General features: G+C 40.0%; 2 protein-coding genes across 3 annotated transcripts in view; one reads left to right on the top strand and one right to left on the bottom strand.

Annotated features, from left to right (window-relative positions):
* mcu (mitochondrial calcium uniporter) overlaps positions 1-684 on the bottom strand; it is a 57,123-nt gene extending 56,439 nt beyond the window's left edge. The window contains exon 1 of the mRNA XM_053436038.1: positions 517-684. Within this exon, the coding sequence (XP_053292013.1) occupies positions 517-633 (117 nt within the window). The 5' untranslated portion in view covers positions 634-684. The remainder of the gene's footprint in view (positions 1-516) is intronic.
* A 6,565-nt stretch (positions 685-7,249) lies between these two features.
* micu1 (mitochondrial calcium uptake 1) overlaps positions 7,250-27,255 on the top strand; it is a 31,495-nt gene continuing 11,489 nt past the window's right edge. The window contains exons 1-5 of one of the 2 annotated variants that reach the window (XM_053437030.1): positions 7,250-7,363; positions 12,261-12,430; positions 14,041-14,236; positions 16,973-17,135; positions 19,681-19,724. In XM_053437030.1, coding sequence (XP_053293005.1) covers positions 12,267-12,430; positions 14,041-14,236; positions 16,973-17,135; positions 19,681-19,724 — 567 coding nt within the window. In that variant the 5' untranslated portion in view covers positions 7,250-7,363; positions 12,261-12,266. Of the gene's footprint in view, positions 7,364-12,260; positions 12,431-14,040; positions 14,237-16,972; positions 17,136-19,680; positions 19,725-27,255 lie in introns of those variants that run through there. The other variant, XM_053437031.1, reaches the window with a different exon arrangement.

The raw sequence follows: 27,255 nt of genomic DNA, 5'->3' as shown, positions 1-27,255 counted from the left end.
CAAAGCCCATCATCTGCAGCAGACACAGTCCCATCAGCTACAATGGGATCGCATTCAAATGAACTCACAACAATGGGCTCGACAGGGGCTGGATTAATACCCCTGCAAAGTTGAAGGACGAGGGAGGGAACATGGGATGTGGGGCAGAGCTGTGTCTGGAGGCTGGTTACTGTACAGCGCCAGTGGGATGTTGATGGGCTCCAGAAAGCTCTCCACTGGAAAAAAAACTGCATTACCCGTGTGAAAGCTCCACGTCCCGCTGTGAATTAACACAACCACACGGCACCAGGCTGGCCTCATGACTCATCTCGGCGCCTCACCTCTCCGCCGGAGAAGGAAAAGACATGAACGGAGAGAAATCCTGAGGCTAGTTAGCTTTACTTCCTTAGCCAGCCCAGAATGAGGCGCCGCTCTCTGCCTCTCCTTCCCCCCCTGGTCCTGCCCGCCAGCCCGCCCGGTCCCCCACACCTCTCTCCGCCTGGTTGTCGGCGGGGCGCGCACCGTCCTGGGACTTACCGGTCGTATGTGCTGATGTCGCCGCTGTGACGAGACAACAAGTGCGGGGAGGCTGCCGGCCGCCGCTCCGCTGCTCCGGGACAACAGGAGGACCGATCTGCACACTTTCGCAGCCATCTCTGTAGTGAAAAGCTCGCCGGGAAGAAGACTGCTGCGGGCGGACCGAGACGCACCGAAGGGAAGAGGGGAGGGTGGTGGGCGGGTTTGCGGGGCTGGACTACGGCTTCATACACATGCCCAGTGTTGCACCAGTATGCACACAGAAAAAAAGACTTGTGTGCTGGCTGTTCCCAAAGAGCAAACACATGAGCAGACTGCGCTAGACTTACTAACACAGCTCACACCGCTCCAGTGGCTCTATTGAAGGTCACAAAAAGTGTCATCTCATTACAGATGTGTGCAGATGTGCTGTGACAGCTCAATGCAGCACTACTACGTTGTAGTTTGGGAGAAATTAGATAAAGACCCATTGAATCAAAGCTTTCTTTCTGAACAGTATCTCCTCTATAGTCTCTCTACTGACATAATACCAGTGGAAGAACACTGTGAGATAAAGAAATGCTAATGTCATGAACATGGGAGCAACAGAGATAGACTTGAGACCAAGATAACAGATTCCAGATCTGTCATAAAGGAATAAAGGTGAGGATGTTAATCCAACACTACGGACTCTGTATTGTGTTTTTATTGCATAACTAATGCTACAATTGAGAAAAATATATAAATCGTCTTTATTTAAGATAAACAAGTCTTACATTTATGACAATCCAAATATGGATAAGTTAGATAGATTTTAAAAATATAATCTTAGACCAATACACATATAACCAAATTCTACATTATATAACAGTAAGGTGCTGAGGTTCGAGCTCATGCAGCAGTGCAATACTGGTAGGAACAAATGATAGTCAAGGGTGAATATACCTTCTTAACCTTTTCTTTATTATTTGTTAATTTAGCTGAATTCATAAACATTGTCAGGGGTGTAAGTGTACAGTATCATAGTCAATATATTTAAAAAGCACTTTCCCAGTCTTATTGACCATTCAAAGTCACAGTCACCCATTCAGCTCTATCAAACAACATTGATTTCAGTCAGGGGCAATTCTGGGTCCAGCATATTACCTAATGATACCTTTGAATGCCTATTACTGAAAGAGTTCAAGTCAAGTCAACTGAAGGTTTATTTATACAGCATGCTGTCAACCGGCCTTCTGGTCAGTGGACAACCCTGCTGAGCATAGTGTTCATACCTGTCTGCAGCTGTCTGCTGACCTGCTAAGGTATTACTATAGAAAAACGTTGCACTTAGTGAAGAGCTGACATCACCTCAAAGATCTTCAGCTTTATTTGAAAAAGACAGACAAGATAAGACTGGTCTCTCTGATATTTGCCTGCTCCCTGGCCACAGCATCCGTTCCTCAATAACTAGGTCTAATATTAGCTTTGTCTTTCAGTCACTCATGTGACTACATTCCAACAGACCTACAGTATCAAATCAAATTGAACTGCTCTTCAACGACTTCTAAACTGCATGGGCTACTTCCCAATGCACAAGCCTTTTACAGCGATTTGTGTCCCCAAATGGCAGAACATAAGGGCAAGCAAGACAAGTATGAGGTGTTTAGTTTCCTCCAGATGCATTCAACCAGTGCAAATGTCGGTAATGGGTGCGGTAATGGGTATGTTTGGTCAATGAATGTCAAGGAGACTCCCCTCAGTGGAATGGAGCATGTTCCCTGTAATCTTTGACCAAGCCTGTCCTATGATACAGTTTGCAACACCTGTATTTGTCAATGGTGAAACCAGATAACTTTCATTGTAGTAATTCAGCTTCATATCTTAGCTCGAACTAGAAAACAGGAAAAAAATTGAACAAGGGGAATAAATTCAAACAGAGATTTATTTGTTTTGCTGTTGTAGAGTGTCTGCTGTTTGTTTGTGAAATCCAGTAGTAATGTGTCATCGCTACAACTCATCTCGGTTCCTTCTGTACTAGGTGCGGTGCATCTGGCCGAGTGGGCGATGCAATTTAAATGCAAATTCTCAGCCATGGACAAGGACCCGCTCAGGGATTCGAGGGTGCATTGATTCACAAAGGGAATCTTTAGTGTGATTCCAAATACTACCGAGCACCTGCTCACATAAACCTTTACACGCTCATTGTAACTGTACTGTGGGTAAATGGAACACGTCATCTGTCCGGGGTGCATTAGCACTGGAAACAATGTGAGCTGTGGTAAAGTGAAATCAATGAATTTATCAGTGCAATTTAGTTCATAGAGAGAGGCTATACAAATGGTAATTGCCAATACTTTTACAAATGTACATGAGACCTCAATATCTGAGTTATAATGAGAGCTATAGTATACTAGATCATAACAGTAACTGGATTTATCTTATCTACTCACTATCTTTTCATTATATCACCTTGGACTCAGAAAAAAATGTTTATCGAAGTATTAAAATGAAAGTGATCATACAGAATGCCAAAAAGATCTATCCATGTAGGAGCAAATACATGACTTTTAATTATAAAAGATTAAATCAGCAAGCTCACACCATCACAATGACTGGAAGCAGTTCATACTCAATAACAACTTCAAGTACTAGTGACACCCCTACTCTTAAATGAGTCCTTGAATATATTCAATACATGTTTGGGCTTAATTTCAGGCGAAGTTAAGATTCATACAATTCCAATATAATCTCTGCTAACTAGTCTATTCTAATAGTATTCTGCCAACTTAAAAAACTAAACATTATTTAAGAATTACACATTAGCTTTTCAAAACTCTCCAAATGCTTATATCTCAAGGTCAGAGATGGATCAATGGAGCAGAATACAAAAGAAGGCGTGTACACTATCCTTTGTGAGTATGTGTCTGCGTGTCTATGCATGACTGGAACGTTTCATAGCAGCATTCAAGATCCCCTCCCAAAGAGGGTATGCTGAAAACAGGCACGCATGGGTGTGTCGTCTATTTCATCACACCACCAATCAGGTACTACATAATGCAAACACAAACCTATTTAGACAGCATACGGCTCCATTCTTTTCATGCTTACTCATACACATGAAGGCTCACAGACTACACAGAGCAATATGACTGCTGAAACCGGAGCCTGCTTTTGTCTGCAGCTCTTCACCTGAGCCATCTTTCAACATTATATAGTCAGGTACAAGTGGGTCGAATTTCACCAAAGTTTCCCTTCTACACAGCAGTTCAGCTGCGAGCACAAATACTGCTGCTGTTGCTGTAAGGCCCCAAACTCTCCCAATGGATTTGTGTTCTCGATGGAACACTCAGCCGGGAGATGCTGTCATGAACCAAACACAAGTCACAGCAGTGGCATCCCTGTTGTTGTGCACTGAGGAGGCTCCTTTGCAGGCCCGTCTTATCTCCTGCTCCACCTTCGCACTGGCACAATAGCAGGTTTGCTTCAATCACTGTGTGTTGTTATTGTATGGTTTATTGTCACATTGAAACACAACGTCTACATGGTAAACATTTGACTTGTAAACCGAATCTTAAACACAGACTAACCCAAGTGCTGAAGTTAGGAAGTGGGTAGTAGAAACAAGGCATGTGATGTGCTTCAAGAAGGACGCTGCTACTGTTACCTGATCCCTATAGTTTCATGGGCCAGGACACAGAACTCTACACCATGACCTCAGTCACAGATCTAAAAAAAAAACACCTCTGGTTGTGAGCTATATAGTCAACATCTATTACTTCGCAACTATGTAAGAGGGAGTATTTTACATGTGTCATTTACATGTTTTTGAAGCATGTACTTAAAGACATCTGGGTATTGAGAGGCTGATTTGTTCCAGGCTCCAAACTTACAAAAATATTGGACAATTTAAAACAGGCAAAATGTGAACACATGTACATGAGAATGATAAAAGACTGACATGGCATTGTTGATTGAGAAAAACCTCTCTGCAACAGATACATCTCTACTTTCACTATGGATATGTAGCATAGGCTGACGTAACATTTGTTGAGGAGCTATTCAAATTCAATATATAATTTCAATAGTGGGCAATCTCATATTGTGGGGTGCTTGTGATAAATTGCTTGCATTAATGAACCCTGTGCTGGAGGCAGCAGGCACAGTTAAATGGTGTGCCTTATTAAAAAAGGGAGGGGGGGGGGGGGTGGCAGTGGATTGGGAGGGGTAATGGAAATTGCTTTAAGAAAGTATGATGGGAAAAGACAAAGAGATTAGTATAGATAATAATTTCTAACAGAGAAGGTAACCGGAGATATTAGTTGCAGTGTGTGTGTCTCTGTGTGTTTGGTATTAAAGCGGCACATTCGATTAAGCTTCACTTAAAACATTAACTCCTGTGACTTAGCTATGAAACAACTACAAACTGTCAACAAAGAGCTGCCAGAGAACTGACCATGACCCTCTGACCTTTCTGACGACAGGTTAATTTAGTATTGTGATAGTTATATTGATTATCAATATATATCGACAGACTACCCAGATGCTCAGAATGCCCGGATTCTGATCCTGAATACTTCAGGATCACTGAATTATATAATAGCCAACTAATATATCCTGAATTCCACAGGGAAAATCATTAGCAACCATTTGCATCAATTTATATTGCATGACTCATTTTTAATGTTGTGATACATCCCTTTATTATGCATCACACACCAAAAAAAGTTTCAAGATAATTTAATGATCTGTTGCATGGTATAACGCAGGATTGGTGTTTTTCACAATCTGTAGTTTTACATCAGTTAATATACCTCAGAGGGACGACAGTATAAATAATGTGTCTTTGTAAACAGCATGCAAACCAACACAATACACACTGAACAGGAGCCCCAGATACAATATGAGCAAAGAATCGAACCCCTACCTTTCTGACTACATGAATGTGAATTTTTTGGTGTGATTTTATTCATTTTGTTTTATTGTTCAATGCTACCAATAACCTTGAATTAATTTGTTGAAATTTGTTAGTGCACTCCATGTATGTTCTGTTTTTATGTCTGTGGAGCACTTTGTAAAAATGTTCCATTATTATTATTATTATTGTGGTTTCTGTTGTTGTTCTTATTAACAGAATATGTGTCTCCAGTCATTTCACTTTGTCTAAGAGGTCAATATTATCAGATTGGGTCTGAACAATGACAATGCAAATTAGATTTTTTTTTAGGTTCCTGTTAGTGGCTCTACATTAGAGCATTACCTAAATCATTAGGCCACACATCTATTTGAGAGGCTTTGCCACAGAGCTTATTTTGGGGTTTTTAAGGTTATGAATATGAGTGTAGGTATCATAGGTGCAAGAAATAATCATAAATCTATAAATTGATTAAACCATGATGTACTATAGAGGGGGAGCATGGTCCCTTTAGACCGAACTGGTGTTTATACTAAACGTAACAGTCAGTGCTGTGTAGCATTATGAGCAGTCTATCTTCACTTTATTCATAACCCCATTAACATCGATGTACAGTCAAATGAAGCTGAAATCTGAACTGTACTTTCAAAGGATGCGACAAGTCTCTATACTGACACATCCCCAGCCAGCTCAGCTTTTCCTTTTTACATTATGCATTCAGTCCAGCAAATGTATTCCCGCCAACAATTATAACTGGCACATTGCGAAGAGGCAATTTTGTTCTGATACATTTCATTTGGCTGGAGCTCAGTCAAGGCATGCATGACCGACAGCAGAGACTCCCTACGTCCCAGTTTAATTCTGTTATGCTACTGAACTCAGTTTTTTTTCAATCAGAAAGATAATCGCCAAAGCTGTAATCAAAGCATTTAGATTTCAAAATATGCAGATCATTATTAAACAGGGCAGAAAATATCAATAATTATTGCAATATCATTTTCATCAAATGCAATACAGTAAAGCTGCAGTATGTATTGCTTGTCCACTCTGTAAACACTGTGATTTATTAGCAAAGAAGAATGTATACCTTTGAATGTAAACAGTTTTAGTTAAATATGGTATTGTATTTGACTTGCTTTTAATAGTAAGCTCCCTCTACTTTTATTTTAATTGAATTATTGACCGGTTTCTTCTTGTCCTACACATTTCCTTGTTCTGTTGACCATGTGTTAACTGCATATGACAAATAAAAACGTGAAACTTAATAACCAATAATTGTTCAACCCTAGATTTGTCAAATGTTTTGTGTTTTCATTCACTGCTCAAGAAGAACAGTTTAAACGACAACCTTCACACAGGAGCCAAAATCAGCCTGTAAACTTAAATTTATTGTGATAATCATCAATATTGACTGCAGGTGTGAATTTATGTTTGTTTTGATGTAAGTTTTGTTGCCAAAAATACAAAGATGACAGCATTTGGAGATAATGTCAGGGTGCTTTATGAATGTTTTCTTGTAGTGGCTGAGTTTGGTTTCGGGTTTGATATTTTCCTTCTAACTTAGTCAGTAATAAACAATATAACCAGAGAGGACTGGTTTAGACTGAGGTGCTTTGAGGAAGCAATGGTTAATTTATAATACCCAAGTTTTTTTCTCCATATCCTATACAGATGTTTTATCTTTTGGTGAAGACTGATTTAAAACCTTTCTCTCTTATATGTGCTGATGGACGGGGCGTACGAAGTTCCTCATCGATGAGATAACAGAAAAAGAATAATTTCATAGTGTAATGCTCATTTTCTTTCTCCTAGCCAGCGGCTGAGCAGCGCGCGCCGGGCGTGGGGCGCAGATGTTGCCCCGCCCCGCTGCCGAACACGGAACTGCTGTCTGCGGCTCCATCTCTGCAGACTGACTCGCCAACGCAGAAGACGCAGCTACACATTTGGAGCGACGGCGTCTAAGTTGTCATTACTGTGAGTAACCGTGTCTCCTCTTTTCTAATATAGCAGTGCTTCGTCGATATGTAGCAGCTAACTGGGAGCTAACAGTTGTCATTTAATCCTGACGTCCACCACTAGTTCGCTGGCTAGCTAGCGTTAGCTGCCCCACGAACCGATACTGTGACGGCTGGACTCGATAGTCAAGTACGTCACATCATGATAATACGTCATACATGCTGAGGACTGACGGTGAAAACATGTCGGCTGCTGTCGGTGAGCAGACAGCTGACGACAGGCGTTGTTTTACAGAAGTCTGCTGTCAGTTAGCTTAACTTGAGGCTAAAAACAAAACACTGAGGCAGACATGACAACATCCGCATCTTAAACATTATATTTCTGACTTACACACATTCTCCGCTCAACGTTTAGTACTAACTTTTAACGACACTGTTAAATGTTGATGTGACACACGCCAACTCTCCCGAGAAGACTTATTTAATCATGTGTGGTCAGATGTATGAGTGAATGCTGCAAGAACACAAACTTTATCACTGTCTGACAGGTTAGTGTATATTTATTTCAATTTCAATATTTCATTTATTTATTCTGCTATAAAGTAAATTCACCCTGTGTATCTTTTGGAGTGGAAGAAAACCCGAAGACAAACCTTAATTTGTTTAATGACACTTATTATGGACGGTTGACATGATGTCCACACAAGACAATAACAAAAATTATTGTAATCATATGTAATATGTTTTTAATGAAAATTATAGGTAAAGTTGGCTACTTTTCACTGTTGCACTCATAACCTGCTCATATTAAATCTTATTTAAAAAATATCCATTAGAGGTGACACAAATATTTCACCTCACCCTTCTTCATGGTTACGCCCAGTGTCTGCATGTCAGGTATCGAGTGATTTTAAGAGGTGTGGACATTTCTCGATTCTTAGATGCATCATTACAACGACGCAACGCATGGTTTTAACTTCAGTGTTGCAGAAAAAGCTATGCCCAGTTTAACCAGGAAAAAAAATACGAATTCAGCAGGTTTTTTATAAAGATTCTTCAGTTCTAAGTGTGAGTGATTAGCAAACATCAGAGGAGCAGAGTCTCTTGTTGACCAGCGGAGTAATTCCCCTCAGTGCAGTGGCGCTGCCAAGGGGGGCCAGGCAGTACACCTTGAAACAGTAAAGGCTATAATCAGAGTTTGTCCTTTTAATTTTAAGATGCAGCACACAAGTCCAAACTGAATGAATGTCATAACATTACTGTTGTAGTCAGATTTTTGAATTGAAAACCTTATTTAGTAAATTAAGGTACAACAGTTACAATCCATAATACTTTTTAAATAAAAACAGAGTTCATGTTTGTCTGACTGATTGTATTAATTGATGAAAAAGCAGCCATGTGCAGTTAAATAGAAAATTGTGGATGTGAAACATTGAAATTCATCGTTGTGAATCGAATCGTTGACTGCTGAATCGTAATCAAATCGTGAGGCTGGTGAAGATGAACACGTCTTAACCCTAACCCTAACCCTTTACTGTAGAATTTCTGAGAAAATTTATGGTAAAGTTGGCCTCTTTTACATTATGGCACTCATAAACTTCCTCATATATTATTTCTGAAAAATCCTTGAGAGGTGACAGAGATATTTCATCTCACTATTGTTCATGATGACTCCCACTCTCTGCATGTCAGGTTTCAGGATCAATAAATGTATCTCTGTATCTCTTCAGCAGTGGAATCTATATTTTATGTCCCGCCTCCAGCATGCTCTACCCAGATGCCACCCCTCACCTGAACGCTCATGAGAGTTCCCTGTTGTATCCAACACGTCTGGCTGTGGGAATCTCTTGCTACGTTCTTTCTATGCAAAAGGCAAACTTCGTACTCAGTTGTATGGACACTTTCTGAGGTTCATGTCCGAAAGAGGTTTAATTTTCCAAATTGGTGAAGGTTGTTTTCATGAGACACTGAGGGTAGAAGGTTTACATACAAACTTTTCTTCTTCAGCGCTTCTGCTACCCCTGACAATAATACCCACTCTCTGTTTCTGTTTACCGCTCAGAGGCAGAAAACATCCCTGCGCAACGGAAGAACTGCAGAATTTAGCATCTTGGAACTGCCAAGTTTACTATTAGTTTAGAATAATGTATAAGACACAAATTATAATTTATTGGGCCCTTTGCTGTTGAGGTGGCACTCCTTATATTAGATGGGATAAGCCACACAACTGAAATACAGTATTACTGTAAAGTGGGGGAGATTGATAGAGCCGGCTATTGACTAGCTAGGTACCAGGTTAAAACCTGGTTCAATTGAACTTTGTAACCTGATTTTAAGGACTGAATGTGTGAAACGGAACAGCTTGAGACATCAATCTGTTTAATAAAGTTCCATGCCTTATTCTATCAGGAGAGCAGCCTTGTAGTTTAACTCAATTCCTACTTGGCTGATGTTGATGTAGGAGTATTCTTTTATAGAACTCAGTGATCTGTTTCTGTTTTTTACTGGTCCATTACAAAAAATTAAGCTTTTGTTTTCCTCAGCTGTAAAAAATATTTTCTGTACAAGCTACAGGCTCCCGAGCTGGGGATTTTACAGATCATAGGCAATTCTCACTTTGAAAATGATTCATTTAAACTCAATAAGCATATTTCAAAGCTCCAGGCAGACATTAATTGCACTATCCAAAGTTTGGCGGACCTCAGCTTGCAGCTCTGGGCCAAAGTGATCAAGAAAAGTCTATCTGTGTTTTGTGTTTATCCCTTTGCTTCTTGTGTATGATTTAGGCTTGTCTGGCATATGTGTTTGTGTCATGGTTTTGTTGTGGCAGTGATTAAACAAATCTTCTCAGTTGAACATAAAACCCCTAAAAACACTTCAAGCAGAAATTGGCAAATTCCCTTAGTGGTACATTTGAGAAATTATTAAGTAATTACGGCCTCATCCTATGCACTAATATGGGTCATTGTTCTTGTTGTTAGGTACTTTTATTATACAGCTGTATGGACCAATCACTGTCCTCATGTTCTACCATCGTTTGATCTTCTGGTTTGTGTAGTCTTCTTGCAGCTGTTTTTAGGACCAGGCTTCTCAGAAATGTGTAGTTGGTCTCCGTCTCAGTCTGTCAGTTTTCCATCCTGCTGAACAATCAAACATAGACTGACATCTTTTGTCTTTCTGTCGAGTAATTTTATCCAACAGTTTCTGGATTGTTGATAGCGTAAAGACATTTAGCACCTTCAGGCCTCAGTGAGATGAACTCCTCCATCCCGCAGTGTTTTAAAAGTGCACACACATGAGCCACAGATACACAGCAGTAACCCACTTTGCTTAATTGTTAATCATCTTCCCGTGACAATGATTAATTAAGTAACGGCCTGGTTAAAAACGAATTTCTGGAGCTTTACTGCAATGGCGGCAATTAGTTTTACCCTGGCCTTCTGTTGTTTGTTAATTGGGATGTGTGAGGATGTTAAGACATTAACACATAGAAAGTCAAGGGTGGATTTTTCTTTGCCCAAAGTGCAGGTTTGATGACAGGTCCAAAGAGTTAGCTGCAGTTGTTCTAAGCTTTGAGATAAGTGCTAATTAGTTATTGGTCATGTTCTCCAAATCCTTACTTGACAGCACTTCACTGGATTGTGTGCCTGTGTATATGTTATTTTGAGATGATGCATACAGTCCTGTCTGAGTATTGTATGTACTGCTTTAGAGTTTTCCTGATTTTCAGGCTCTGAGCTCTAGAATATTACATTTCCAATAAAATGATTGAGACTGTATTAAAGTGCCAAGTCTCAGCATTGATTGAAGTGAGTGAACATCAACATTGAAAGAACTGTATATGAGATATAGGCCCTTTTCACATATAGTACCCAAATTGCAACGGTTCAAAAGTAATTGGACACTTAACTGAATGTTTTTTGGACAGCTGTGTTTTGTGTTAGTTCATTCACTGAAAAGTGAGTTTTGCCATTTAGTTTGAGGTGGAGTTGTCTGTCAATCTGACAAGTAACTAAGGTAGCCATGCAAGTGAGGAAGAAAATAATGAGAAGTAAATAAACATTGTATTTTCAATTTTTTCCAATTAATCTTTCCAATCTCAGTCTTGTAGAGCCAGGATTTATTCTGTTCATTAAACACAGACCACTGGTGGCACAGGGACAGGTCACACACAGAGGCTTCAGTACATACTGAGAACCAACCAGGGATAACATCATTGATTTAACACAATGAGGAACAGGTGAAAACAGTGTTAGACCATGATCAGCTAATTACTAGAATAAGGTTACGGGGGGACAGGGACACAAATGACAAAAGCACACAGCTGTGCAAACAAAAGCCATAGCACAAAAAGAAAAAAGAAAACCTGTGAACATCATATTGATACTTAGTGCATTTTCAAATTTTTGTAATGATGTGATTTTTAGAGTAGACTTTGTTATTTTATTATCATGAAATAAAATTTCCACTGCGTCATAAATCTGAATGTCCGACATCTAGTTGCTATGTTTACCTATAACATGAATAAAACGTACAATAATACAAAATTGAAAAGATATGTGGTTCAGTTGGAAGAAATTTTGGGCCTCAAATCCCAAAATGATTTTAAACACAATTTCCAGCAAGCAATATCTGATCAAATATGAAACTACAGGCCAACCATTTAAAATGGAAATGCAACCCTGAAAATTTCAAGCGCGTATCATTCATAGTTGCCATTGTTTTCACAATTTTTATCCAACACTTGTTTATCAGGGCTGTAACCCTCCATGTTTCAGAAATTAAAGAAGATACAAGGTAAACAGTTTGCACATTAGTAGTTATACGAAGACAATATTTTTTTGACATGAAATTAACCTGTAGTGTTTTCTAATTGAATAGGGTGTCAGCTTTATGTCTTTTAATTCTTTTTTCAGTGCAGGATGTTCCGCTTGCGGCTGTTGTCCGCTGTTTCGGTGGGGCTAGCGCAGTTGTCCCGACGCTACCACAGTGGGGCAGTGCGAAGGCCTGGCCAGAGGAGGCTGATGCTGGCAGCCCTGGCTGGGGTAACTGGTGTGTCTGCTAGCGCTGGGCTGCTTTGGAAAAGGTAGGTCTTGTACCATGACTACATTTGTGCAATTCTACATACTGTTCAGAAAATAATATGACCTTCTGACACTTACTTTAAGAAATACAAATTGTATCCTTTATTCAGTTTAAGACGATCTGGTTTGCAAACATAAGAACACACACAGAATTATTGGTTGGAGCGTCCAATCCATGACTTCCTATGTCCTCATCTTGGAAATGTCCTTGGGGAAGACACTGACCCGCAAGTTCCCTTGCATGGCGGCTTCACTTCCATTGACGCGTGAGGCGTCCACTCTCATACGTTAAACGATCTCCGTCAAGACGAACATTTTCTGAAGGTTGATCATGGGGGATTGTCGAGTGAAAAACCATGCAGTGTGCTCTGATGCACATCCAAATGACCGGTACACATAGATACCAGGTGTTATGCAGAGGTCTGCCTGCCTGTTGAGAGCCCCTCACATGAACATGCACACTTAAAGCAGAAGGTACAGATGATATTCTGAGCTATGTCTGTCCAAAGAGGATGATTACAACTCTGATGTTTTTTTGACGATCCACTGGTTCATCGAGGCGGCTGGATTTGTCCCAGTCAACAACAGGTCAGAGCAGAGGGATTTTGAGGCAAAAAACACAAATTGAATGCAAAATGAAGAGAAATATGGAGTTTTTTCATATTTTCTGGAGGTTAAAATAAAATTCAGATTTGTAATGGAACCATGGCAGGCCACCGCAGCAGAGGTAATTAATGGGAAATACTTGATTGCTACTGGCTTGCCAGTAAAGCTTCAGTTTTTCACACAGACTAATTCTCCATCTTCAAATACAGTGTTCCTTGCAATAATGTCATGTGACTGTTTTCATTTCTCAGATTGCTTTTTATCTAATTTTTTTTGTATTTTACACTCCACTCTATTGTTTGAAGTGCAGTCTCTAACATTAGCTCAACTCTTGAGCACATACCAGATTCAATTTCCCAACATTACACAATTGTTAGTGAAATCTCCCATTGAAGTTGCTTACCTGCATTTCTGTTGACATCCGAAGCCACCACCCTAGGGGTGTCACATTGTTTTTATGACTATCCCTTACTAAGAAGGCTGGTGTTTAGTTAAGGGCGAAATGGTAAAGAGCGTGTTGACTTGAGGGCTCTATGGGGACACAGTGACTGTGCTGCAGTAGGCAGAGTGATGGATAGTACCTCAGGGCATTTGAGACTGATGGGACGAGACTGTTCCAGGCCTTCACCCCAGGCTTCCCCGTGTGTCTCATTAAACTGAATTATTCAGCCTGCTTCAGACAGACCCGGCTATTTATTATTATTATTACAATTTTCCATTTAGCCAGAAAAATAGTCAAGTTGGGGATGGCATGGTAAACCTCTGCGTATTGCACAGACAAGCAAAATGCAGTGCAGCAGATAATCTCTCTCATTCCTCTTCTTTATCTCTGCTTTGCATCTTACCCACAGCACACAAATACATACAAAATTCTATTCAGCGACCTACTCCCCCTGTTCTACTTGGTACCACTGCAAAACACAGAGACATTGCTATACTTAACCTTCTTGACAGTCAGTATTGAACTATTAATCTTTGTCTAATCTCTTTCTTTGTTTAAAAAAAGAGCTTACGCAGACGCTGGGTCTTCTGTTCGACACTCTGAGCAACCAGGAGGAGAGGAAGCTGATTTTATGAGGGATACAGAGTCTGAGACGGAGTCTGAGAAATCAGTGGAGGCCAGCAACGGAGATAAGGAAGTGAAGGATGAAGGGGCAGAGGGAAAAAAAAAGAAGCCACGCTCTGGATTCCGTGACCGCAAGGTAATCAATAAACAGTAAACATTCTGCCATTTAGACACTCCCCTATTTAATTCACATCCAGAATGGTGTTTTAACACCCTCCTAATCAATGCTAAAAATGCACACGTCAGTATATTTTGACAGAATATTTTACGAAGAAAAACAATTGTAATCAGCGCACGTTTCGCCTTCATAAATAACAGAAATGTACCACCCATACGATTTTATTGCTTTTAATTAGGCCTCGGATGACAGAGGACAAGCAGAGGGAAAAAAGGGTTTGAAAATGATGCCAAGTTTGTAACAACATGGTTTATCATTCTGCATATTGTTGTTGGAGAAGGAAAGGAGGGCATTGAACATTAGATTCATTTTTTTTTCCAAACAACATGATGCAATAGTAAGTCTTACAAATGGGTGCAGATGTTTAAATTGTGCAATCACTCTTGCTGCAGCAGCTATACAGCGCTGAAAGCATAATGTATGTCTAGGAAGCAAACTGTTTTACTGGTTCAAAGCAACATAGGGTTCAGTGGTGTGTTGGTAAAAATTGACTTTTTATGCCAGCTCACTCACTATATAAAAGAAAGAGTCTTGCCTTGCATGTGCTTAATGTGCATCCATACTTCAAACTGGTATTGCCATTGAATGTTCAAGTGTTGATAGAGGTTTGTAAACGCTGGACTCACACAAACAGGTTGCGTTAACGGTGGGCTGCCCGACTCTTGGTGCTGGCACGATCGTCATACAACAATTTCATGCTTGAGAAACATAACGTAGCTGGCTTTTGTGCTAACGTCCCATGCTAGCTATTAATGCAATTCTAAAGAGAAGTGCATGGGAAACAAAATCTGCAGATGAACACACAGCAGGTTAGCCATCTGTTTCTGTTTCCTCTTTCGTATTAATTGGATTTGATTGGATAGGGCTTGTGCTTTAGTGTTTGTTTAAACCCAATCTGATTGGTTGGTGCCTCAGCTGCCGCATGAAATTTGAGCTCTTTGCCAAGCGCAGCAAAAGCAGGGCCATGCATTGCAGTCTGGCAATGCATGAAGTCATCCACTTCAAACTTCAAACTTAAACATTAGCAAGTTTTTAGGATATTAACATTGAGTTTTTGGTTCATTTGTGTTTTTGCAACATTCAGAATCCAATGCAGTAAATGTTATATTCCCTGTGTGTGTTTTAAAATTCCGTGCTTCCACCTCCTTTCTTTTAAACTGATTTACCACTCTCGGGTAAATAACACACACACACACACACACACACACACACACACACAACACACAACAAACAGTTAATGCAATTTTTTTAATGGAAAGAGAGAGAAGGAGCATAAAATGCTGAAAGGTCAAAAGAACAAATTTCAGTCTCAATCATTGTGGTTTATGCCAAGTTTAGTAGCCTGTAAATCTCAGGAGATGAGAGATCATTTCCACAACTTCTCGCCCATACAATGATGGTTGCTTCTTTATCGAACACACTTGTGGGGATTTCTGTAAAGAGCAGGAAAAGCTCTTAATCATAGTTACAAGCTCAAGATAAAAATCTGGTTTGATCAGTCTGTATGGCATTCTCATTGAAGTGGGTGCATCAACTCAAAAAGTTGAAGCTGTAAAATAACGTACCTTTTCATAGGGAGTTTGTTTAGGGTACTCAATCATTCAGCGTCACATAATATAATCACCTGTGCAGACTGCTCGCAGACTGACTGTCAGTCTCCCAGTTATGCTACATTTACTTGAAACTTAATAAAACTGACATGGCTTATGAGTAACAAGGCTGAAAAATTTCGAAAATATTCAAGTACACTAGTGATTCAAATGCCAGTTTAAACATAAAGCAGATTACATAAGGCCGGTTGTTGAGGCCCTGCTCAGACCAGGTATTAAACGCTGCCTCAGGTGATCTGAGGCACAAGTAGAAAGCTCTGTGATTATCGATTCACACCTAACAATTAAAATTGTGTCTCCGCCTGTGTCTTGAGTGACCAATTGTGATAGTATCTCACGTCGTTGCTCTATGTGCAAATACTCATGTACATTGTTTCTATTCGCGGAGACCAGATTATGTTGTTTTTGGCCAGCTGACTATAAAGTTGGTCCTATTGTCAATGTGTTGGTGTGGGAGAGCAGAAGTGAGCAGGGCCCTACTATTTTAGAAACACTAGGCATTCAAACCTGAAATATCTGTCAAGTCTGATAAAACCCATCAGAGGGTGACTGTGTTAACATTTCCAAAAGTCCATATTTCCCCCCGTACATACTGAAACACAACCCTACAGTATTCAAACTTAAACAAATGTTAAAAAAGTCTCAGTTTAAAGGGCTCAAAACTTCTGAATTGTGTGGATGGCATACATAAACATAGCTTAAAAGATGTGTTTAAAATGTTGAAGTGGGAAGCTGTGAAAACTTGAAGTCTCCTTTTATGTTATCCCATCAGTCAGACGGCCCCTGGTAGTTTATTTCCTGTTTTCATAATGAGGTAGGCATATTGAGTCGGGGTTAATATACCTCCCCATCAGAACTGACAACTTGTTATGCTGCTTCCACCTTCTCTATTCTGGTCACTGCTTTTCCCACTCGGCCCTCTCTTTAATCTCTCTCAGGCCATTTTCCTTGCTGCTCACAGGATTTAAATTTTCTTGGATGTTGTTATTTTGGTACAGTGTAGTCCAAGTCTTTGGTCACTTTCTGCACCCTACTGTATATTAAAGTTCTGCTCAATTAATAATGCTTCCTCTCTGGTTTGCAGGTGATGGAGTATGAGAACAGGATAAGGGCTTATTCGACTCCAGACAAGATTTTCCGCTATTTTGCCACCCTGAAGGTCATTGGCGAGCATGGAGATGCTGAGGTATACATGACGCCCCAGGACTTCATACGCTCCATCACTCCAAATGAGAAGCAGCCTGAGAGTGAGTTTCTTTTCTTTCCTGCTACCTTTGCTCTATGATTTCTTAACATTCACTGGCATGGCCCTATATTCTAGTTTCACAATTTTTTAATTATTTCTTAAGAATAAAGTAAATATTTCAGCATATTTTGGCCTAATATGCGCCCTGGAGGCCTTGCATGTTTCATTGTACATGCATGCAGATAGTTTACAGTCATCTCTGTTCATGGTGCGGTGTTTCCAATTAGGAGTGCTGACAGAGATCATATTGCCCCACTGGAGGGGAGATATGACTCCGCTTTCACACGTACCACACACATCGCAGATAAGGACTTAGTATAGTTCATTATTTAACCATCCCACTGACTGTGTTCACAAGTATGCAGGGAGGTGGGGAGAGGGGGGGGGGGGGTCGACAAAACTGTCCAATCACATTGAGTTGAGGGAATCACGACACAGCAGTTGGTGTATCAATTAACAGCTTCAAAACAGAGCAGACCTAGGGCGTCACACATGAAGCAAGTGAGAGATATTTGATCTTGAGCCATGGGAGGATTGGGATGGCAGAGAGCTTAACTTGTCATACACATGTTTCAGTCCAAGTCTTGACTCTATCTGCCAAAATCTTGTTATTCAAAACCAAAATCAAGTTAGATTTATGTGTCATTTTATTATGTGAGTGTGTATTTGCCTCTATCACAGATCTGTGGTTGAATGCTCAGTGTGTAAGAAAGGTTTCATCCTGAGGATTCACAGTCATGGAAACGTAGTTAGCACTTAATACGGACTTAGCAGGGCCTGTCACATACAGGCCTGCCATTCCTGATCACCTCAGCACTTCCATCTGTTAACCAAGCTCATGACTTGGCCCCCATTGGCCTTCCATTCTAAGACCCACTTCATTTCATTGTCTTGTCTTTGACTTTCTACCTGAAATTAAAGTAAAGATCAGCTGAACTCTATTGGATAAGAGAAGCACAGTAAAGCAGATCAAAAAGCCAGGAGAACCTGCAGTCTACTTTATAGGCATGCAATTTTTTCTCCAAGTGGGGTTAACCCACAGACTCCCTGTTCGATTTTAAAAAGTGATGGTCTCAGCTGCTTTTGTTGCTTAAATACTCAGCAAATTGTTCTGTCTGATAAATGATGAATGACCTCCAGACCTGATAAATAACTCAGGAGTGTTGTTTTGAGTTGTCTGTCTGGAATGGATTGGGAGATACAGATATCAAGCACACGAAGCATTCCCCAAATCCAAAAGCCCAGCCTAACAGTGACTGATATTATTGCTGCTTTCAAGTGGTTGTTATGAACTTGTTAATCTAAAATGTGAATTTTATGACTGGGATGTTGCTCTTCACATAAAACATTGCAAAATAGTGAAGGCTAATGGGGATTGACCAGCTGGGCAAAAGTTGAATGCCCTTTTCATATGAAACAGCCTTGGAATTGGTACAGACCTTATTGGCATGGTATTTGTTTCAGGAATGTGGGTTTATGCTCAAAGTTCTAGGCCCAGAATCGCTGTTTATTGTAGTAACTAACATTAATGAATTATTTTTTCTGCAGAGGAATGTGATCGGCTGTTTGTGAAGGTCTTTGATTTGATTAAGTTTTCTATAATGTTGATGAAGCCCAGTTCAAACAGAATTATGATACTCACTAATTACCGTTCAGTTTATTGAGATTATACTCCAACTGTCACTAAATATTAAGACAGTCGGTTTGCGGTGTTGCTACTGCTTCTGTGTGATCAAGAGCCTGTATGATTTTTTTCTCTGAAGAATTACATGTGGATTTATTTTACGGATCCATTTCATAGATGAGAACTGCTGCGTCTCACAGTAGTTTAGGAAATGATCACCTCAACAAGGTTTATTAGCTCGTATTACTTTAGTTTGAGGGTATGGTGGTCTTTTTGAGGCAAAATTCACAACCTATCTTTGAGAGTATATTTGATTAAGTTAAGTAAAAAGTGTGAGTAATCACATTTCTATGTTTTCCTTGCAGGGAGTGGAATGTATTTAGCTAGGAAATAAATCCATGACATTTGCATAGAAAGACCTGCAGTAACACTAACTGGGCAGGAGCAGGAGCCTTAACTAAAAAACTAAACGTACACTTATGAACTGAGTCAGAACAGTTTTTGTTGTGTTAACAGTGGAATATTAATTCATGTTTGCGTACTGTATTTTGCAATGTTAACCTCAGGTGTGCATAAACTAGGCTATGAACTTCTTTTTAAGAAATGTGAAATTAATGTCAGTATCGGCCATGTGAAGCATGTGGTTATCGGTATTTGCCGGAAAAATCCTATCGTGCATCCCTAATTAGAAGAGTCAATTAGGAATGCTGCGGATTGTTTAAATTCAAAACCTGGCAAAATGGGAATGGATGGTTAATGAGTATTATTACTCTACGCCATTGATAACTAGAGGCTCAGTAATGACACCAACTATTTTCAGTGTTTCATGCTCAGCATAACTCTTGATGTCTGTGTAACTAGTCTATCTTTCATTTAATTTGTTATATTAAACCCCTAATCTGTTGGTCTTTCTCTTTTTCAGGTCTAGGTCTTGATCAGTTCATTGTGAAGCGCTATGATGGGAAGGTAAGAAGTGGTGGTTATGATGTTTGTAAAAGCACACATGGTCTATTTAGCAATGATGGAGTTCAGCTGTAGGGAGTTTTGTGATTTAGAGATGTTTTAATCCCAAAGTAAATAAAATGTACCACTTAGCTATTATCTTTTACGGTGTGTTGGAATGCCGATAATATTTTTTTTTGTTGATGTTTCTTAAGTTGACGATGTCTTAAGCTTCCTTCACCACAATATTACAATACCACTCAACTGTACCAATGTCGTTTCAGAAACAATGCTCTCACTTTTCAGCATTTTTCTTAAGCACATAATTTTAAAACTGATCATTTCAACTTAAAATAAAAAAAATTTGGTTGTTAAGTTATCATTTATGAATCTTATCAGAAATGTATCATTTAACTCTGAAATATTGATCTTTCTTTTATACGATTAAGATAATTGCATTTGGACTTGATAATTAGACTTGCTAATACCAGAATACACATCCCAGAGTTTTATCAGTTCTGGCCGTGGATTTCCAGGAAAGAATTAGAAAGTGAGGTTTTGAAGTCAGTTATGATCTATTAGGAAATCCAGTCAAAATCAGTAAACTCACAGTTAACTAACTTCTAAGTGGGCCTTACTTTTCAACACAAAACTAAAATTGAATTCCCTGAGATTGTTGTTAGTAATAAGTAAGTATGATATGTTTAAGTTTATTTTAAATGTTTCTTTTTCTGAATCTCATAGCATAATGAACTTCTTCTATGAAGTATAATATAAATCAAACTGCGAAATTCATTCATCTGTCTGGCTAGAGTGACATGTAAATATATGGATAGATAAAACAGAATCAATTTATGAATTGAAGCAATAACTCAATGTCATAGAAATAAATAAATACTAATCATGGACAGAGGGGTTACAGCAACATAAAAGATGAAAAGAAATTCAAATCATACTCTTAGAAACTTGTAAAAAGTGTAGTTGCCAAGCTGTGTATTTTACTGTCTATTTATTTTACTGTCTTTCTATCTGGAAAGTGAATAACCTGATACCACACTGTGATATTTCCACTACAGGTACAACTTTGATAGAAACAAATTTAATTATATATTATATCAACATTCAAAATTGAAGTGGAATGATGTCGTTTTTAACAGAACATACATTTTAGTTTAATTTTTTTGCAGTAGCTCCTGTTTCTGAACTATTAGTTACTATGAAAGAAAAATAATGAGATAAGTCAGTAATCAGAATATCTTGAATATTTTTTAAATATTGTTATGCTCAGAAAAAGGCTTAGAGAGTCACAAAGAGGGAGATCTTGTGTTATACTAATATATTTTTCTTATGTAAACATTACGATCTGTGGCGGCCTCAAATGGAATTGAAGCAGGGTGTAATTATGGCCCTTGTCTGCTTATGTAAATGTTGTTCCTATCTTCAGGCCTCGTGTTTCTTTTATTTGCCAGGCAAATCCCTGAACACGTGGTTTTCTCTGATACTGAGTTTAGCTTTGGTTGTCCCCTGAGATTTTCCTGCCATGGTCAGAGCGGCCTGAGAGCTCCCCTCCCACACAGGCTCCGTCCAACTCTTTTTGCCCAGAGACACATGCCTCCTCCTCATTGGCTTCATGGGCACCCCTAACTGGTTGGCGGAGGAACGAACCATTACAGTTTCCTGCCAAGAAGCCATGAAATCGAGTTCACATGAAACTTAAAACTGCAATGAATCAGACCTTAATGAAATGGCTGCGGCGAGTATAGTGGCGCAATCTCTGTAGTGTGTAAATCCTGAATTTGATGGAGGGTGTGGTGAAGTGCGAGGGGAGGGTTTCAGCTTGGAGTAAACTATGATGAGGCTAAGGTTTTCCTGCTGAAAGAAGAATAGTATTTATGTGAGCATGACACAAGCTGTCTTACAAGACCTCTATGTCTCACTTCCTGTGGTCTAATTTAAAAATAGCACAGCCAACTGAGAGATTTGTCACATGCATAATGTTTGTTCATAGTTGAGGGTAAGATAAAACTGTATGTGTTATAAACCTCTGGCTACTTCCCTCTCCTCACCCTCTGCTGCTCACACTATTGTTCCAGGTTCAGGTTGTATGTAGGCCAACTTTACATGCTCTGTTTGGTTGTTTAACAACTGTCCATTTTGACTCAACCGGTTTGTTTTATTTTTACTCTCCTGTCCATGGGAACACAGTTATTTAAGGAGCCTTAAATGGGATTTCTCTGACTGCTCAACCAGTTGTTTGACTGCATCTTTTCTCTGTTGTTAATTCACTCCATGTGAGTTCTCCTCCCCACCCTGATCATGATGCGGGCCTGCTTTTAGCTGCCGTAATCTTATGTTGATGTGACCTGACCTTACCATTGTTAACTGTTGATTAATTTGTATCAGCCATTCTCTCTCATTCACATAACAAGTAATCCCTCCATTTTCTCTCTCTTCTCTTCCTCGGTTATAACCATCATCGCCAACTACCCGCCTCCGAAATTCCCACTTTTTCTCCTCCCCCAATCATTTCATCTACTGAACCCCCATTCTTCCCACAAACTCCCGAATCCTCCTTCTCTCTTCCTCCTCTCCTCCCCTGCTGTATCCCTCCCTCTCCCTAATCCCCATCTCCTCCCTGGTTCTGCCCCTCCCTCTCTGCAGGACTTCTGGCAGGTATGGGGTGTGTTCTAAGCAGCATGTGTGCACTTGAATGACAAACTGCACTTCGTAGTCACGACCTACTCCCTCCCTCTCCTTTATATTTCTTACTCTTCCGTCTCTCTTCTTTTAATTTAATTTTAATTTTTTTGAACTTTCTTTATGTTACTCACTCTGTCGCTCTTCTCTTGAAGTATGGATGACCTAGCTATTCACTGTCGTTAGACCCGGGGAACAGCCAAGTAAATAGTTTCTCTGTGTTGACCACATCCCAAATTTAGCAAAGCTGAACCAGAGACATGGCCTCAGTTAACGTATTGTCTTAAAAGCAGATACATGGTTGATCAACGGTTTAGGGCTTAGTAGGTGGCCACTGATAAGCACAGTTATACACTGCCAGATGTCATAATTAAAAAAAGTAGTTGATGAAACGTTAGTGTTATTGTTTTTGTGGTGTTCTCCACCACTACCTTATCTGTTAATTCCATATACCAGAGCTGTTAAATCACTTGTGTCACTCACATATAGAAGTCAAATACCACCTAGACTTCTCTGAATGTGTTTGAGTTTGATTATTTTAGATTTGCTTGCTCCTAGTTTCCAGCGGTGCCCCTAAAGGTTTCTCCAGTGCACTGGAGAAACCTTCAGCGATCAATTGTTGTGATATTTACATTTATTTTGATGAGTGAAGATAAAGTAGCATTGACCTGTTATCTTTATCTACCATAGGATTTGATCTTTAAGCGCGTCTGAATGCTTCTTTCTGTCAACACAGCAAAGGGCAAGTAGAAACATATTCACTGTATAATGACGGGGAGCGTCAGAAACTGAAGTTGACATGCACTCCATTGTGAGCACAAAGAAATGCAAACACAACCTTTGCATTGTTATTGGACAGTGTGCTGGAGCTCTTTGCATAGCTTGTTTGAGGCAGCTGTATGCCATGCCGTCTCTGTTGAATTATTAACAGTGAATACTTTACCTGCACAGGGATAATTAAACACTGCAGCAATGTTACATAATTGACAAACTAGTCAGTGCCCCAAATTGCACTGGCTTACATTAATAGTGGAATTACAAGAAGACTGTAAAGTATTGCAAATCTAGCACTGCTAGAATGAGTCACTTGTCAGGAACTTTATAGGTCAATACTAAATCAGCAGCGCTGTTCCCCTTCCTTCCCTCTGGCTTTTAAATGCACCTTTTTTCCTCATCTGTTCATATCTTCTGAGAAATATCACCTCTAGCTTCCCACTTGCTTTGGCACTCAAGCCTTTACCCCAGCATGCACTGCTCTATTGCCTGTGTCTCACAGAGCAAGTTGTTGGTGGTGGCGCCCCCTCTCTGCGCATGGTGGCATCATAGGGTGGTTTTGGACCCAGGAGATGGCTCTTCTAGCTAACATTGAGGCTGTATTGATGTGCTTGATAGCCTTCACAAATCCATCCTCTGGATTGTTCGGATGTCAATGCTGCATGATTTCTGTAGAGCATGGTTTAGGTAGTACTTGATCTAATATGTGTCGAAACTGTTCCTACATGCTGTGGCCCTCTCTGTATAAAGTCACAGCCTCTGCCACATGACCTGATACGACTGAGAGCAGATACTGACGCTCAGAGCGTGGTGGGGGCTGCTTGAATGGAAACAACATCTTGTTACACCAACTGTTGTTATATTCACTCCTTCTGATTTCGCAGGAAGCTCCCAGAGGCGGCTGCTTGCGCTATTTCTCTTTCTTTTCACTCTGTCTTGTCTTCAACTGTCACAAGATTTATTTTCCCTCCCTGTCTCTTTTGGTGTTACTAAGAAAACTTGCACATAACAACACTTAGACACCAAATTCTTCTCTCCATTTCTTTCTCTCTTCCCTTTCTTCATCAAGAAGAGGTTGGCTTGTCTGTACACCCGGTCAGCAAATTTGGTTCCCCCCATTCCTCAGCGACAAAAATGTGTTTATTGAGCGTTCCACATCATGGCCCATTATTCTCAACGTGCTCCCAGAATAATTATGAGTTATTAAAAGTACACCTGCTCTGCAGCTACCCCTGGGACTAGAGGTGGGAAGCTAATACAATAATGTTCTATTCACCCACACACCTGCCCGCTCAACTACACACTGTGATGTTTTGGTCCCAAGGTGTCATCATGCAGGAGAAATAACTCGCCCATAACCATTCGGATGGTCTAGGATGTTAACTGTGGTGTTCAAGGCTGAGTATCTAGTATAGAATTATATGAAGTGGGAGATATTTTTTTTTAGGCTTGATGGAGGCTGTGTTGCAGTATAGGACAAGTGCACTGACAACTTTCAGCCGTCATTCATAAATGTCAGACACAGACCTGGGTTGACTTTTATCCTCAAGCAGGTTATTCTGAATTCCCTTTTCTTTTTATATGCACTTTTTTATTGTACCTGTCAAAGTGACTGTAACCCCACAGCTATCACATCACACAAAGCAGCACAAAGGACATAAAGCTAGTAGCTACTGATCCATTTGTAATGCATGTGTCTCACACCCCCGTCCCCCTCTCTTTATACAACCTCACTCGTCTCTTGCTTTTTTAAATCTGTATATCCCCACTGGTGTGATGCTCCAGCACACTGACTTCTACTGAGACTCACCTGTACAAGAGATGAGTGGTCGAGTGGGAACAGGCATCATGTAAACACTCACCACACACACACACACATGAATGCATAGACAGAGAGAATGGGAGCAGATTTCATCCCGTTGCTTCCTGAGCATTGGTGGCATCTCTTTGTTGTGCACTCAGAGGAGACTGTGCCGACAACAGACTCATGACAATATCCTAGAAAAGTCATTGTCTCTGTAGCATGAAAGCTTGAACACAAACTACATGGCTTATATCGTTCTTTCATCATCCACTTCTCTCTCTATCCTGTTATCGGGTTGTCTGCAGCCGCAGTGTTGGACAGAGTTTAATCAATAACAGAGCACTGCAGCCGGGACAGTGGTATTAGAGAGGGCCAAGACTGAACTGTCATCAGCTCCTTAGCCAAATGCCAGGCCGCACAGAGAGCTCACTGTAAATGCATGGGAGAGATTTTTTATATCTTAATCTCAATGTAAGAGGACTATAGGATAATGTGTTGAATTATGTCTCATCTCATATTCGCTTCAACAGTTTACTGCTTTTTATGACATGATGACACAGGGTTTCAGAAATGCTGTAGTGTCATTTAACCTGCCAGAAGAACAGTGCCTTGTGATTGATTTGATAATGTGAGGTTATATGTTTGTTTGGAAGTAAAAGAAAGCCAACAAAATGAAATCATTAATAAAATAAAACTTTTCATTTGCTGAGTTTCATGCCATCAGAGACGAGTTAACAGTGAAATGTGAGATTCCCAAAGAACTCCAAATTTTTAACACATTTCCAGTATTGTGCTTAGAAAGTGTCTCTTGCCTCTCATGTGAAATGAGCAGACGGAGATTTATACTCCGTTTGCATGCATGCTCCTGGCTGTGCTTTAACTTGTATGAGCCTCATTTGTTGGGCTGTTAAAGCTTGGGCGAGTTTAAATTTGGCCCAGGCAGCCATCGGGCTATAGCCTGATGGAGTGGAGAGATTACCCCTGACCGAACTCTTAACCCCATCTCTGTGTGTAATATGACTGCAGCACATTTGACTGCCCTGCCTTCAGCACCGTGCAGCCGGCAGCCCTGTCAGCACTGCGTTTCTGCCTCAGCTCACAGGCTAGTTGGGTGGTTCAGCCTGTCATCTGGACACAGCCCGTGGACTCGGCCCTAACGTTATCGACACATGAAGACATGTATGATCACATGAGTGGGCTCAAGGCAGAAGTTAAAAAAGAAGTCATGCTCCCATACACATGGGCATCTACCAAGTGATACACACTGACAGGAGAATGAACCTTAATTAACTTAATGATGAATTGAAACTGATGAAACACTAAACTAATAAGACACAGAGTCTAAGTATGTCTGGGGAATCAAATTACCTAATGGGTACCTCTTATAGATGAAACTTTTAACCATTTATCTTATATATGCACCTTTGTACTAGAGCCTGACCGATGTATTGGTTTATATGAGCTTTTCACAGATCTATCAGAATAGGCATTTGCTGATACATATTTTTTTGTATCGAGCAGAATAGAAAATGCAGAAAAGATGTGCATTTATGTTTATCTCCTTAATTTAAGTTTATATATTCTGTAATATTGCTGTTTTATTTGTAGCTTTTTTACATAACAGTTGTGGTTTAAGTGTAAAATATCAAGCCTGAATTTAATTTTCCTGTCAAAAAGGCTTGACAATGACATAGGAATCATTGCCAATTTTTCTTAATATATATATATATCGGATGATATGACTGTATCAGAGTTTGTTCTACTTTAATAACAAATCAACATGGGCGATATCAGTCTAACTACTCAGTACTGTTTTATTGCTGGAGCATCCAATATAGTTGGAAGCTATAGCTTACACCAATGACAGAAAAGACTCGGGGAAGATAAGATGTGATTTCAGTACGAGCCCTAACCCCTGAAAGATCCATGAAACCCACAGCACACCGTCGTGCCTGCATCATAAGTGCAGAAGTTTTCTGGAGAGAGTCACAGTGTAATAGCACACTGTATATTAGAAAGAGTACAAGCTACAGTATATTGTCAGCTCAGCAGGGGAGTCTGTGGCTAAAGAGTTGGGTCCTAAAAGAGAGAATCATGTTCTCTTCTAACTGGGACACAGGCTGCATCTGATTAGACAAGAAGCTCCGTGAATATTAGTGAGTGTTTCCCCACACTCTCTGAAACCTCTTCTTCAACCAGATGAATATCATATCTGGTTTCAGTCTTTGGCCACTGGATTTGTATTTGTTTTACTTAAATGTAATTTGGTCTGTTCGGCAA

The sequence above is a fragment of the Pleuronectes platessa genome, chromosome 12 (genome assembly GCF_947347685.1).
Source record: "Pleuronectes platessa chromosome 12, fPlePla1.1, whole genome shotgun sequence".
Classification (NCBI taxonomy): Eukaryota; Metazoa; Chordata; class Actinopteri; order Pleuronectiformes; family Pleuronectidae; genus Pleuronectes; species Pleuronectes platessa.
The sequence above is the reverse complement of the archived record's forward strand: the minus strand, read 5'-3'. Positions and strand labels throughout refer to the sequence as shown.